This window comes from Nestor notabilis, unplaced genomic scaffold (genome assembly GCF_000696875.1).
Source record: "Nestor notabilis isolate BGI_N333 unplaced genomic scaffold, ASM69687v1 scaffold6501, whole genome shotgun sequence".
Classification (NCBI taxonomy): Eukaryota; Metazoa; Chordata; class Aves; order Psittaciformes; family Psittacidae; genus Nestor; species Nestor notabilis.
This window is the reverse complement of record NW_009916051.1, coordinates 140616-156754: the sequence shown is the minus strand read 5'-3', so window position 1 is coordinate 156754 and position 16139 is coordinate 140616. Positions and strand designations below refer to the sequence as shown.

At 36.8% G+C, this 16139-nt stretch overlaps 1 protein-coding gene across 1 annotated transcript in view; it reads right to left on the bottom strand.

The window, feature by feature from the left end:
• Nucleotides 1-281: 281 nt before the first annotated feature.
• Nucleotides 282-16139, bottom strand: part of INSC (inscuteable homolog (Drosophila)) — an 89748-nt gene continuing 73890 nt past the window's right edge. The window contains exons 9-12 of the mRNA XM_010024420.1: nucleotides 6320-6386; nucleotides 3307-3462; nucleotides 2581-2657; nucleotides 282-600 (exon numbers count right to left, since the gene is read on the bottom strand). Coding sequence (XP_010022722.1) covers nucleotides 472-600; nucleotides 2581-2657; nucleotides 3307-3462; nucleotides 6320-6386 — 429 coding nt within the window. The 3' untranslated portion in view covers nucleotides 282-471. The remainder of the gene's footprint in view (nucleotides 601-2580; nucleotides 2658-3306; nucleotides 3463-6319; nucleotides 6387-16139) is intronic.

The window sequence follows — 16139 nt, the reverse complement described above, 5'->3', positions numbered from 1 at the left end:
TTCCCTTCATTTCAGAGTACATACCACCAGGTTGAAGGATTATTTTTCTTCTAATGCAGCAAATGCATGAGACTAAAGTGTTTCTTAAAAAAACCCTGCAAAATGTTCCAACAGTAGAAAAATATCAGCAATAAAACACTATTAGAAGCATTTATCATCAGAGCACCAAATTCTTGGCTTTGCTACCTTGATTCAACTATATGAAACAAGACAAGAACATTTTGTTAGATTGCAGTGATAAGGTCTGTTGATGTGTCTTGGCAGGAAAATAAAATAAAACATTACCTTTGCGACTCACTGAAACAAGGTTGCTTATTCTGTTTCTTTGCTCCTACAAACCACGTGTTCATGGTTTTAAAATAAATAAGCCATAAATAACAATAGAACTAAAACTAAATAAAATTGTGTATGTATTATTTCGCTGTATGCTTATCACCTTTATTATTTTTTCAAATGTTTTTTGGCTCACATTTATACAAAGCTCTCTTCCATATTTGTGCATAGCAGAAAGGAATCCACAAGTCTGGGCTTCACTAGCTGCTGAAAATCTGAATCTTCAAGTCCATCAGGACTCATAACTGCTAGTCTCCGTAAGGCTGCCTAGAAAAACACAAAACAATTTCAATACTGTTAAGGTTTGAAAAGTCTTCATTGCAGGACTCAATACAATTATTCCTAAATAATTGCCAAAACTCAAACCTGAACAGTGACAGTGTGAGTCTATAGACTCTTCTGATTTGTTGATCTCCCATTACTGTCTTCATCTGCGAGATTAATTTCCCCTCAAATGCAGCTATTAAATGACAGTTCTTTCTGGGTACATTACTCTCAGACCAAAGCAGCAGGGACAGCATGGTGTCAAAGAACACAGAGGTGAGAGTAATAGCACTTTGACTGTAAACCTTTCTCTAATCTGCTGCATACCTCCTGCTGGTTCTTTGTATCTCAACTCTCAGCTTTTGTCTTATTTATGAGAACTATAAGCCATCTGAGTCAGAAAACATCTGCTACTGAAGTTTTATGCAATGCCCGTAACAGAAATCTTTTAGATACTAGTTTAGTAGAAAGAAGCCATACATTTCAAACCATTTGGGAACAAATAAAACTGCCAGTTGCTCCGATTATGAGGCTGCACAATAAAAATCACATTGATGTTACTATTATCTTCATAAAATCTCCCCTTCTAAGAAGTTGTGGGGTTTTTTTTCCTCACTGGAGAAAAATATACATCCATTAGATACCTTCTAGCAACCTGACATGGCACATACAACTGAAAAGCAGGCTGGCTTTCCTCAAGTATAAGATTTGTCTTCTATTAGCAAGATCTGATAGTTGTGATCAGCTTATCTCTGTGCTGTTTGCCAATGCAGCACTAACACAAGAGTTAATTGCCTGCTTCAAAGAATACAAAAAGTAAACAACCAAACTAAAACCAGCAAATACTACAATCCCTCAGACTTTAGTGGCAATACTTATCAAAGCCCGAAGTAGCTTATTTCTCAAGGGCAATATTTCTGTCATGTTTATCAGAAAGTGTCATCAGGCAGTTACCAAAATATCAGGAGAAGTAGTATTGCTGGGACAGGCAGGTAGGTAACATCTCAAGTAATAGGCATAAATTCAAGGAATGTGCAGCAACAGCTTCAATGAGACAGAAAAACCACAGTCTGGTTTGCTGCCATCACTCTGTGGCCTCTGCTGTAGCCATACACAATCAACATGCCTTCTCGGCAGGTATGAATAATAAACACAGCATTTCTTATGCTCCCATACTCTCCATCCTGAATGAATCCTGATTAAACAAGCAAAACTCCTCATGTGCTGGTATAAAGCTAGCAGTTAATCAAAGCTGCAATAACAAAGTTTTACATGAAAAATAACAATACTAAAAAGCACTGTCAAACAATATTCTTCAATCTTCATTCATCAACACCTATCTCCTACCCCTACATGACCCATGCCCCCAGAACACTCTTGTTGGTCAGAAGGCTAGGTGAGATTACTCATCTCTGACAGACGACGGGGGCTCACAGTCCATGCAGTGCAGAGCCAGCAGCTGGGATCTTTCTCTTAAGCACAGAAAGTGTTAACCTTTTGTTGGCCACTCCTTGGCTGGACACTATATTGTCTTGGAGACTCAAATAGAAAAAAAATTAAAAAAGGACTGTAGTGAAAGCAAAGAATGGCCTTTCCTCTCTTTGGCCTCTTTACATAAATATTTTCATCCATAGGAGTGTGTGCAGATAAAGGGCTGCTACCCCTGTGATTCAAGGCTTAATGCAGCAAACACAGCATCATCAGAGAATGGAATTTAGAATCACAGACACCTTAAATTCTGAAGTGTTCCACTGAAATTTTTTAGTGCTCGGTAATGTCAAGATGAAGCCATTTTTCCTTATGTGCTTAAATCTTCAACCGGAGGATAAGTAACTGACGCTGTACAGGATTACACTTCAGGGCAAAATTAAGAGACGCTGGCAGGAATTCACTCCTGAAATACTTATGCCTTTTGAAATCTAAAGGGCTGTTTTTTCTGCATTTTCCAGAATAAGTATGAAATAAAAAATTAAATGTACCTACCAGACATGCCACTAAAACAGAATCACTGTTGTTTCTTTCGGTTGGTGATCTGCAAAGTTTAATTAGGCGAGGAATACCTGAGTGCACAAACAGTATCAGGAGAAAGAATTTAGAAAACAAAGTCCTCATTTTGAGGTGAGGTCTTGGTTTTTTAGGTGTTTCATATTTATCTTCCTTAGTAGATATGATCTCTAATGCAAAGATGCTATGCAAATACTTAAGGGACTGTCCACAGAGCTATGCAGTTCAGATCAGACATAACTAATAGTTCTAATGTATAAATAAATACATACATTGTTTTTACCCGCTATTGCTGTTTCAGAATGGAGGTTGTGACCTCCATTTCTTCCCTATGAAAAAACTTCAGCCAAAAGAACAGGTTCCTTACTGTTAGATCACCGCATCCGAACCTGCTGGGGTCCGAGTTTTCTGTCCACTAACAGATCCTGCACAAGGGTTTAAATGAAGGAATGGAGGAGGCAGCACTGTCAGTTGACACAGTCTGCCACAGTTATGTGTTGAGTGGATGCTGCACCTCAGGTTCCTCTGAGAAATGAACCAGAGGTTCATTTAGTGCAACCTCCTCAGTCACTCTCCAGACAGACTGTGTAGTAAATCTATTGCAGAAAGTGTTCCAAGGGAGGCTAAAAATTAAAAGGAGCTTCTCTATGACTGGCAATTGCTCCCTCTTTTTCAGTGTGCCATTAAACTAGCAAACATCCTTACAGCTGAGTTTTACGGCTGCATCTGCCACTTCAGGATCTCGGCTGAGTCGTGCCAGCGTAACTGCAGATTTCTGTTGGACTCGCTCACAAGCAGCAGCTTCTGCTGAGTTTCCTGAAGATGACCTTTCAAAGAGCATTTCCATTAAAAGCTGAACACCTAGAAGGATGTAAGAGCCATTGTTATCCTCTCTCCAACAAAAATACTCAGTCCGAAAAAGTAAAGGCAAAAAACAAGCCAGGTAAAATACATACAAAATAGGGCATGAAGAAAGCATATATGAGGATGGCAGTTTGGCCATCAGCATTCAGGCACATTTGCTCTGTACATAAGTTTGCCTTCACTAGGAAGCTACAGAATTCCTGGAAGCAGAAAATGTGTTAACTTCCCTCCTCTAACTTCTTGACTCCTCTACAATTTGGTATTTTGGATTTCACAAATTTATTTCAGTCAACTAAATGCAATTTTTTATTTACTTCTAAGTTGACCTGAAGGTAACCACTAACTTCAACACCTGTATATTTCAGATCTTAACATGAAATTTTGAATTGAAGGAAGCAAAACTTTTTATTTCAGTTTATGCATATTTAAGCAAGCCTTCAAAAGTTCCCGTCTCAGACTGCTTACAGGTATTTTAGAATAGGGAATCCTTTAATGGGGGAAATGATGACATTCTTCCCCTTGAAGTTTACTGTGCAACTAACTCTTCACTTCAGAAGACATAGTCATCTTTGTCAAAATGGTTTCATTAACTTACTGTTGCCTGTAGAAGTTGATATTCTTATTGTAGCACCACAAAAGCAGGTGAAACTGTAATGATTTCTATTTTCTAGACTATTTAAAATGTAAGGAAAATTATGTGCTATTAGACTCCATATGCTATTAGGCATTCAGATTACTTCAGGTAACATCAGAGGATTTTAACAGTTAGAACATTTGCATAAATAATTAAGAGAATTAGCATCAGAATCATGCAGCTAGATAATAATCAATCGACATACAAAAAAGTCAGAGTTGAGAAGAAAATATATATAAACTCTCCAGGATTCAAGGACCCTTCTCAGTTTGTGAATCTGGCTTCTGACCAGCTTCTGATTATTACAACATCAGGCAGACACAAAAAGCCTTTCTACACAAGGTGAGTGTCAACCCTTCTCAAAAACCTGGGGGCAAATGCTTCTATGTGAGCTTCCATTATAGAGTGCACACACAAACTTTACTTCATCACATTGTGCTTGACAATCCATATGTACATCTCCACCTACAGCAGTATCTAGCAGGAGTTAGGCCTAGTTGCCACAGCTGTTAGTACAATTTTATGAACTTCAATCAAGTTTCTACTGTAGTAGAAATAGATGAAACATGATCAAACACCCGTCCCCTCAGCAATAAAACAGGTTTTGGTGTGTTCAAGGAAATAGATAGCCTTCATGGTTAACAGATCAACAATTTCTTAACAGATAAACAATCCAGGGCATATCTGGCTTGTGAGTATTAACAGCAAATCAGAAAACAATAGTACAAGTCAAACAGACAAACAGGGTATTCTCTACCCAGTCCTATAATTACAGGCACCTAGGGTCTTGTCTGGGAAATGTTAGGGTCTTGCCAACAGTTTCTAGAAAATATTCTGGGTAGGGAAGCCTCATGTGCGTGTACCAAGAGGTCCAGGACCAGCTCTCCAGCAACCAGAAACACGGGGAGCTTGGACCAGGAGCATTACAGGAACCAACATGTGGACCTGAGCAACCTCTCTCTGGGGCTGCCCATCTCTCCCATGCAACAAGGAGATCATATAAGAAATCACCATGCTAACCTGCCTTGCTCCTTCCCCTCACTGCATTGTCTTCTGCATGGGACAGGGAAGTCTGGTAATTTGTAAAATTACATATGCCTGTGAAAATTTCTTCAGTATCCAGATCAATCCAGCCTCCGCATTGTCACTTGGTTTCAAACTGCAACATCTATGATCTATCCACCTTAGCAAGGACGTCAAATACACACTTCCTCTGTGCACACATGGATCACATCAAGTAGATTAGTTGTGCCTGATCCTTGCAGCCATATTTGTGTACATAGATCTCAAAGTTTCCACTGAAATGCAGGAAGCTTCTAAATCCAATATTACATAGGAATTGGTCAATTCTATTTCAAGACCCACATCTTTCTGAAGCCCCTTCTCTCACCTACAATCAGCCCATGTCTGAGATTCAAATGGACACAAACCATTCCTATCCAAACCTTAATTTAAAAAGTCTGGATGGGATATTCCTAGGACAGAAAAAGCAATATGTGAAGCTTCACTGCAAGTTAATATCTCTCCCTCCTTCCCCAGCCTCTCCCACTGAAAAAAAAACCCCAAACCTGTCCTACTATATTGCTTGGCCATGAATTTGCTGTATTTATAAGGCAGTTATACATTCCTTTATCCCTACCCACAGAATTATTAATGTAACTTCTCAGATTTCTGGAGGGCCTGTAACACCTAGGGGTTTTTTCAACACAAGTTTGTCATAATATGATATTTAAAGAAGTGTGGAAAAAACCTGGCAACAGCTGCATAGTAATAAAAAAATAATGCTTCAAAATGTGTACTACTTCTAAATATCTGTGAAAAAAGTGGCACAAAATGCAGGTATGCACGGCTCAGGATCAGATGACGTCTTTCAATGGGTAAGAATTGCCACCTTATACAATGTCATTACTAGAACAAAGCTTGCTAAAACACTTTGTACTACCTTGCTTTCTGTCTAGGAATGTCACACACAGAGAGAACATCAGCAGTATGGTCATACATGCAAAGTTTTCTAAAGCAGTGGTAATTCATTTCAGTTACATAGTACCATCCCAAGGACTCATTTTGCACCCTGCAGCAATGTGTGATGTCCAGCAGAGACAGGATGCAAAACCAAATATTACTAATAAAGCCTTTCTCTTTTGCCTTGTAACCACTACTTTCCCATCTACACACATTCTCCACAGACAATACTGAATATAATTCAGCTAAAATACATACCATTTCCTTGAATTATTTCTGAAGCACACTGGTCCAAGACAGACATATTTGCCAAGATTGTTACAACCTGTTATTAAAAAGAGAAGAAAATATGAAGTATCGCCCAACAATTCAGTAATATTAAATAGGACTGTGGTTTATAAAATCAGTATGGCAGAAATGTGGCAAGCACAATAAAATTTCAAAGCATTCTTCAGCTGAACAGTCTATTCCCACCTTTGTGATTTCTCAGGGGTCTTTATCTTACATATGACTAACTGAAATCCAAACAACAAAAGTAAAACCTCTTTTCCTCATGCTCCTATATGCATGCATAAAAGTCTGTCATATAGAGATCTATGCAGCAGATTTGTTCATTGGTCAAATTGTTAGAAAGAGGAAGATAAAAATGCTGAGAAATCCTCGCAATTGATGTGGAGTTTTGAGGCTTCATTAAAGGGAGAATTTAAGGAATACTTTTCAGTTTTCTTGAAGCCACAAGTTGTGTGTACGCCAAAGTACTGTCCCAAAATGAGCTGTATCTAAGAATCCATTTATAACTTTCCTGAGCTGAGGCCAAAGCACATTTTGAGATCCTTATTTACAGAATTTCTTATCCAAGATTGCCCTGTTTTCAAGATTAGGTGTAACTCAACCTGCTTACAGTGATGCAATGAGCTGTTGACAGAGACAGGATCATGTGGAAATTTTGGCTTTCAACCACCTATTTCCTTCATTGATATCACATACTTTCATACATCCTGCAAGATAGTATTTTTTACTTTATCCTCCAAATAACTTGCTTTCTGCATGCAAACACATCTCAGCATTAACAGCATATGTGAGGGATCAAATAATAAATGTTATAGACCATTAGAGTACAAAATATAAATAATATTATTTCTTCAGAGGTTTTCATTTTCTCTACTCTAGTTGAGAAACACTGACCAGCCTCAATGATCAGTTTGAGAACTAGTTATCAGCATTTTAACGGTACAGTGTCAGTTCAAAAATAAGCAAACTTCTTAGACGTAAGTAGGCATGAGATCAAATCACCATTCTGATCTCACTTTGCCATTTTAATAACAAGGATGACTCATTTTCATTGCTGTGACATAAAGGTCTTCCACTTTTGAAGGCAGTGTTACAGTGTCATCTCTCTGAATAAATACACTTACTTAGGATGCAAATGAGTTGCTGAAACTCTACAGAGTGACAGGTAGAAATATGGCAACTCAGTATATGTCTATGTATTTATTCCATATTAATTATTAACTGTGTTTCAGGCAGAGTGTATATGTTTTCTCATTCTAAATTATATCCTGTTAATGAAAATTGCTTCCTCTATGCAGAATCTGTACCCCATGTGGCTCTCTAAGCCACAGATGAAGAATTCAATTAACCACAATTTGAATACATGCCAATTATTCCACTGCTTCAAGTTATTTTGTCTAATAAGTATTTTCATACATAAAAATATTTTGTGTGTGTCTTTTGACACCAAAAATTGTTTGAAGTTTTATCTATACTTCCTTTGCATTGATTATGTGGCCCCTATATTTTGCAATGTATTTATGGACTAGCCTAATGTGTTTACATGTAACTTTCTCCAGAGGGGTTTATAAAAGACCCTTACCATCAATAACCATCAAGTTCCACCTATATTATCTTTTAAAAATCTTGGTAGGATTTGAAAGGCAGTTAAAACATAGATAGCTCACTCAATATGGATATATTTTTCTTTCCTCAAAGAAGTCACATTTTCCTGTGATGTCAACAATGTAACGTGAAATAGCACAACATAAGCACGTAACAGGCAAGCTGAATACAAGTTGACTTTAAATGCTTTATTTACCCTATACTTGTCTATTTTAAAATTCACTATACATACAGCTTCCATGAAAATTTCTTCTGTAATGCAGACCAAAGTTGAAGGATGTTTAATACTGAGGATGAACTCTTTAGAGGAAAACACAAACTTAAATGTAGATTCAATTTGCTTTGAAAAGTAACACTTCTGTGAGCGCTGGTATTAATGAAGTCTCATTTCTCTTGGATTTAGAGTTGATCAAAAGCCACAAACAGAATTTTTCCAGTGGCATCTCTCCCACAGTAGACTTCTTTTGGTCTAATCATACCTAGGCTCATGCTGCAGTTTTTATCTCTCTTTTCCCATTGTCTGGTTTCAAATTTCATAAAAACTTAAGCAGTCTCTCAAAAATAAGTGAAGTCCTGTTGAATCTGCAAACCAGTTCAGATGTTATTGTGAGACATGAAGCCCACAGATACAGATAAAAGAGACTGTCTAAGCCTCATTTCCGTCAAGAAACTAGGTGAAAATTATTGTGAAAAAGATATTCCAAAGCCTCTTTTAGAATTTTAATGATTTTGTAATTATTGATAGGCTTGAATATATTTAACATGGAATCTCTCCTATTCAACTGCAATATTTAATATCAATTGCTTTAATGCTTTAATTGTTCAAGACATCTATAAAAATTACACTCCAAGATTATAAAGGACTGGCACCTGAGACAATTTATGATTCTTGCAATTTTTCCGAATTCCTAAACCATGCAATGAACTTGTAGTCAGCTCAATAAAAAAGAACATATCCCAAAGACAGGACACATGAGCTCTGATCATTTGTGCTACTATACCATGCAGAAAGTCTGTGCTGTAGCCACCCACAAACTCCAGTACACTAGTGATATCTTGATATGTGGCACCTGCGGATGTGCAAAGACTGACACGGACTTTCCAGAGGGAAAAATATAAAATTAAAAAAGTTGCTTCATCATATGTGGAATTTTTTAATGAAACTACTGATCTTACATTCTTTTGCCAAATCTAATGGACGATTTTTAGTGGACTGCCTTAGAAGCTGCCTCGCAGGTGCTGCAAGGGCTGATCCTATGCAGTTTAGTTCCCTGACTCAGTGCCAGGATGTGTGCTGAACAGATTTGTTCTGCAGCTAGATCTTGATCCATGGATCTCCAGTATCTGTATTCTAGCAGAGCTCTTTAACAGACTAACCCAGGCTAGTGTACACTCTAGTCTCTGTTTTCCAGATCCATCAAGAATCGTAAGTGTTTCTCTATTCCAGGACTCTGATAAACCTGGTACCTGGTTCTTCGAGAGAACTGGCAGCCCTAAAACCACTAGTAATGTACACCATAGAAGAATAGACCTGCTCAACAAATAATGAACTATATACATTTTTTGACACCAGATGAAAGCCAAATTATTCAAAACAACCAGAGGAATAGGCCTCTGGGTTTTACCCCTGTGTTCACCACCTACCTGTTAAAAAGACGTGCTATGCACCATGTACCTAAACCACATAGTAGTGAGTCACAGTAAAACACGAAATGCCAGGAAAAGAATTCTGACCAGTTTATGGTTTAGCACCTTTTGAAGAGGCACTAACTTATCAAAATATTAACATTCAGATAGTTCCACTGGGACTACTAAGACTTTTCACAAGACCAAGAAACAAAGTACTTAACTTTCAGAATGTAAAAACCATACCCAAAATAAAGTAGCTTTAAAAGTACACCTTTAAATCATTTGTTGGTAGACAGAGTATGCAGATATATATGCGGGGAAGGGGGGCCCCTTCAGATCCGTAGAAAAATTCCCTATTTAATAAACCTAAAAATAATAGAGCTATTTCATACTTTTCAAATGTCAGTACAGGATCGTGTTGCTAGTCTCACAGTTGCCCTGGAAATTAATCTAAAACCTAACTAAAAATTTATTTCTATAGGCAATATAAGTAAACAGGTACGTCCTTGTGGTGACGATATCATCCATTATTGTAAAATTGGCAGTGCTAATCTTGTTGGTTACTCTAGAAAATAAAATCTATTTTTATAACTTGAAAAGTGATTTTTGTTCCACAGTTTCCTTTCACTCACCCAGCCTTTCAAACATACTGAATTTGTCAATGATGAACCTTCCTTTTCAGTTCTGTAGCCTGCTTTGCACTGAACCATAGGAATTTTAGTTGTCAAGAGTGATTTAAATTAGAGAAACCATGGTTAATTAAGAACTTTTAAAACAGTTTTGTTCAAAATCTCTATATCAACAGTTAATTTGGGAATTCTCTTGCTAAAAAAAAATAATCACTAACACTCTAGTCACACTTTTCCTTCTAAACGACTAGTTGTGACTAATGCTCATTAACCAGTGCACAAAGGTACTGAACCTTTGTTGCAAAAGTGAAAACTAAATGAAAATGCTTTATTATAAACTAAGATACATACACTGAGATTGTAAATCTCAAATGCTTTAGTTAACAAAGAGTTTAAAACCTAAAAAGCACATAGAAAAGAGAAGGTTGCTTTGATAACTTTCCCTTACTGGGAGATTTAAGATGATCTATAAGTGTTTCTCATCATTGTGAAACCAGCTACTCAGGAAGAAAGATGCAATTGGATTTGGAAGATGAAAGCGCAGATTTTGGCCTGTTAAAGAGGCAATATCTTCCACATTTGAGGGTCACTTACCTCTCTTGGAGGACGGGGAGGTGTCTACAAAGCTGAAAGATGTGATGCTAATATAGCTTTATTGATAATAAAGGCATAGTGTTCAGTAGGTTTTATTGGCAGTTCCAACATAAATAGAAGGACATAAGCTCAAAATGACCCTTAGCAAGTAATTTAACTGAGTGGCAAAGTAGATCAATATAGAATCGCTAATTTTCTTAGTTAATTACTCCTTCAATGCTGATTCATCGCTAAGTAAAATTATTTTTCTATGTATTACAAGAGTATTTTGTAATTCATTCAAATAAATGATATAAGGATAAATCAGAGTGTGTCTGCAAAGTTCCATCTTGCAGACACCCCGAAAGGGCATCTGACAACTAATCAGAAGCAATATAGAGTTTTTGTTTCTGAATGTAAACCAAAAACATCTGAACTTCACAATTCAAGATCAATCCACACAGAAACAGCAAAAGAGTACATAGAGCAGGGGTCAAGAACAGGCATTATATCAAGTCTAAGTAGAAAAACCTTTTAAGACACTATTTATTGGGAGAAAAAGCTTTGCTAAGAAATCTTTAGAAAACAAACTTAATTCACATTGCTTCTAATCACCTTTTTTTTTTTTTTTTTTTTTTGTGGTTGGGAATTCAGTTTTCTTCCTGAAAGAGGAATAAGTACACCAGATCAATAGGTCTTTCTGAATGAAAGATGCAAACATCCCCATAAAACTATAGTAACAGGGACAGAATCAGCTTGGTAAGTCTAGGTTTAATCTGAGACCGACAGGGAACTATAATCTTGGACTGCTGAGGCAGATCAGCAGAGACTACAATTAAAGGAATCTTTAGAATGGAAGATGTCTTTACTACATTTTTATTTACTGTACTACATATTGCTAACTAATCTAGCTAAGAAACAGGCAGAAAAAACAGATTCCCTCATACTTTGTTTTAAAGAAGCATATAGGAAACGCACCCTGCATGGGTCTCCTCCCTCACTTCTAAGGACACGGTTTTCTGTCTTTCAAATGTAAAATGGGGCGGGGGGATAATCATTATCTGTCAGACTTCCTCATGGTATTAGAAAGCTTCTTAGGTTTTGAAACTGACTCAGTCAACCAAAGACACCTAAGATGTCTGGTCTCCCTGCGGCAGAGCACAATTCAGCATAAGCCAATGCACAGCCATAGGAAACAAGTCTAATTGGAACCAGGGTTTGAGTATGCAGAGGAAACTTAATTACGAACGTTTTAGAGGAGGCAGAAAGTGCAGAAAACTAGTCATTTCTGGTGCCTTCCTAGAAGATAATAGTTTTCTACTTGTGGAGGAAAAAGAAAAAAGAAACTCTAATCTGTAGAAACACTGTTTACAAGCTCACTTTCTCAGAACCAAGATTGAAATCACAGCCTTCACCAAGGCAGTAATTCTGCCTAGTTTTGGAAAAAAAGACCAGTGCCAAAACTTGAAGGCTGCTCAAAATCTGCTCACTCATTTCCTGAAGGACTGAAGACCAAAAGATGACAAATACAGCAAAATGAATACATAGCCATCTCTGACTTACAGATTTATGATTGGTACAGCCTGCAGCAAACTCTCTTGTTTATAGTTTCTGCAGTAAACAGCCCAGCACCAGCCTTATTATACCGTGAACCTGGCAGGCAAGGGCAGAATGTAGCTGCAATTGTGCTGACATAGCATGTTTCCTCCAGAGAGACTTTACACTAGGTGCAATGTTTGCCCAACTTTACAGATGATTAAACAAAAATGCAGAGAAGTTAAATTGCTTCTTCAAAATCAGAGCAGCAGCCATATTAGGATTTGACCCCAGGAATTAAAACCTCACCAGACTAAGCTAGGAAAGAACAGCAGAGTTCTTCAACTCAGCTGAGATTTTACTCTTCAAACAGAACCTCTTGCTTTGCAAGTTAAGCACATTGTCTTACCCTGCATCAAATCTAAATGTGAAAGGCAGAATTGTAATGAAACAGGCATTTTGTCTCAAAAAAATGTAGCGTTTAAGAGAGAAAGTCAGTGTTGGACACCTGAGATGTAATGATCTGTAACACTGCCCACATAATGCTAGTCAATACTGTTACTTATATTTTTACATTGTTCAAATGTATATGCAAAGACAGAGATAACCAGTTAAAAAGAAAAAAAGGCCATCAAGGAAGTGATTACAGTCTCACATAGAAAATTAATTAGGATATAAATTATATAATGGCATGGTTAAAGTTCAGATACAGTCATGCGACTTTTGGCCTAATTTTCCTTTTTTTTGCATCTGTTACTGGCAGTCTTGTTTCTTGTTCAATTTATTTTAATAACTTTTTTAACTTATGTAATTTATAACCTCTCTTTCTAGCTATATTAGTTGAAAACATATTTTCTCAGTGTGATCTAGTCAATATTGGAAAGGATCACACAATTTTAAGTGTATAGTTTTCCAATCACAGTTCACACTGAGGGAAGGCAATACTAACCACACATCTAGTCATCATTATATTAGCATCAGAGCTGGATATTAATGGAGATTTGTGCAAAAAACCTGAGCAGATCCTTTTATGACCTAGTTGTCCTTATGTAAAGGCTTTGTGTTGCATTTTTATCCAGAGTATGTGAATATACAAAATGTGTTGAACTGAAGAAAGGATGCGTAAGTATGCAGTTGAACCATTTGAGACTATCAGATATTACTTGCTGCTGATTTTGAAAATAATTTTCAAGAACTAGACAGGAAACTTAAGCCTACTGAAGTCAGACCTGACAAAGGCAGACTACCAAGCTTTGCTCCTGACACTGGCACTGGCTGCTCATGTAAAATGCCATAAGTGATGGAGTCACAGGGTACCACATGTATTTCTTCTCCGAGAAAGACCAGCTGATGATGGCTCAGCAGTGGAAGGGATATTCCTCTTCCAATTGAACTGGGAGATGGAGCTCCTTGTTCCATACTTCTTTTGCTCCAAGAAGAGAGATTTCAAAAGCACAAATGACTTTTCATTAGCTGCCTTCTCCCTGACCTGCAATGATTTTGTCTAATACTTCTTGTCAGATGTAAGGAAGACAGGCACCTAAGACGGCCTGTACTGCTCAAACTCTGCTTCAAGCTCCCTGTTCTTTTTAGCCCATACTGGCTTCCATACATAGGGGAAAATTCGGACAGCAATTTAATGAAATGCAGCTGGAAATCCCCCAGTCTTCATGACATCAAGCAGAGACAAAAAGCAGTTGGCAAAGAGTAATAAATTCCCCAGTACTCAAGAAACTCAGATTGAGAGGTAGTACTGCAAGTGCTTCCTTTTCAAAGGAAGTCTAAAAGACCTGTTAATATTCTTCTCATTAAATCATTGCTTTCAAAGTCTTTCACTGGGTATTAGGCAACATTTAAATATCAACACTTGTTTATGATAAAGTAACATCTCTCTCCGCTCTCCTTTTGACCCTACAATCTCCCATGTAAGAGAAAAAAAAAGGGGGAAAAAGGCAAATGCCCTGAAAAAATGGAAGAGCAGAGAAAAGGATGTGGAACCTTGAGGAAGAATAGTATTAAGGGTTTCAAATCTTAAATGAGACAGAAGGTCTCAGCTTCAGAGCCTGCAGCATCTCCCAAACACCAATTAAAAAAAAAAAAAAAAAAAAAAGAGGAAAGAATTTAGCAGAAAAAAAGCTGCAAAAATTTCAATTTTCTCCTTCCAATTTAAAACTTTTCTCCACCTCAAACTTTTTTTGAAACATCGTTTACTGATTTTAGATCTAGAAATAGTCACTTTAAAATGGATGTGTTCAGTACACATTAATTCTTTGTCTGCTTGAATAACAGATCACAAGCTGTTAGGCTATACCTCCACAACTTCACAGGTGAGGTGAGAATACTAGCAACACTGAAGAGACAAGTGGGAATGCGGAGAGAAAAATATTATTATACATAAACATACTGTGCAAAACCATACATATTTCATATTTTTCTATGTAGAGTTTAAGATGATGGTTAAAGTCAAGATGGCCCTGAATGATAAGGGTTTTAGCTAAACCCTTGTTCTGACAGTGCTTTTAAACTCTATTAAGACACATGACTGTATACATTACACTTGAATTTAGGCATGAACTCTTCTGAAAGGATATTTTCATGCTCCTTTGAAGTAAAAAAAAAAAACAAACCCAACCTGATATACAGAAAATAAGTATCTGCAACAAGCAAAAAGAACATGGCACATTCATATCCATTTTCACCCCACACAATAGGCTATGTTGTCTGGAAATAACCGCTTTATCTGATAACTCTTATATAAAATATTTGAATATAAAACTAAGCAATCTTAGTGTGATACTGCTGGTTACAGAAGGAATACATGCTTCTATAAAATGAACAATGATTATCTTGTTTATAATTAAGTTGAGCACTCAGTTCTAGATTTCTTACCTGACTTCATCTAACACTGCTGGGGAAATGAAAGAGGAAGGAGGCTGGTTTTCAGCTAGCGAAGGCAGGAAAAGTTTGTTACCATTTGCAGATAAAAACTTTTCAAAATTCAAAAGACAGAACGCTTTTAGACATGCTTGAGCAGGAAAGTATTTTCTCCAGGCACCCAGCTCATGGGCAGAATGTTATTTATGTATACCGTCATGGGGGGTCATAACTAATCAGTGTTACCTGTCCTTAGAAAGACTGTAGAGAAGATCATAGTGTGACTTTAAGATGAAATGAAAATGGCACAAAGGAAAACAACATTCACTGCTCCTTTCTTGCATTTCAGCCATCTTTCACCCATTTATAGTGAGCATGCTTCAGCCAATTTTCTTAAATCAGCAGAAATGCTAAAGTAGTAATGTATTTAGAAATATTGAGTAGTTTTCTATGAGATAATTGTGCTACTTAAATTAAAGCTCTGTATGAAAACCAGGACCTTTAAGATTTAGGGGTTCTTTTATAATATTTAATGATAATTAGACTGTATTTTGTCGTATTTGCTATGAATCTTCTTTGATTTTTCACCATTTAGTATAGCTTAATTCCAATTAAACTGTTTTACTAGTCAGGAAGACTTGATCATTCAGAATGGACATTAGTCCATAAAAATATATTCTACGGTGGTTGTATATTTCAAAATAAAACCTTGAATCAAAAAATTTCAAAACCTAGTTAATGTTAATCTGTGTCCTTAGGCAAATGTCTGTCTACTGGCTGGGACATGATAATATATATAACGGAAAAAGTTAGTAACTCTATTATGTACCTAAAAGGAATTAAAGTGTATATATAAAAAGCTAAAACAGCACTTTATAATACCCTTAATAAAATATAGCATCATAGTGTTGCTTTTCTCCCTAGCTGGGTGTTTTCCTCAT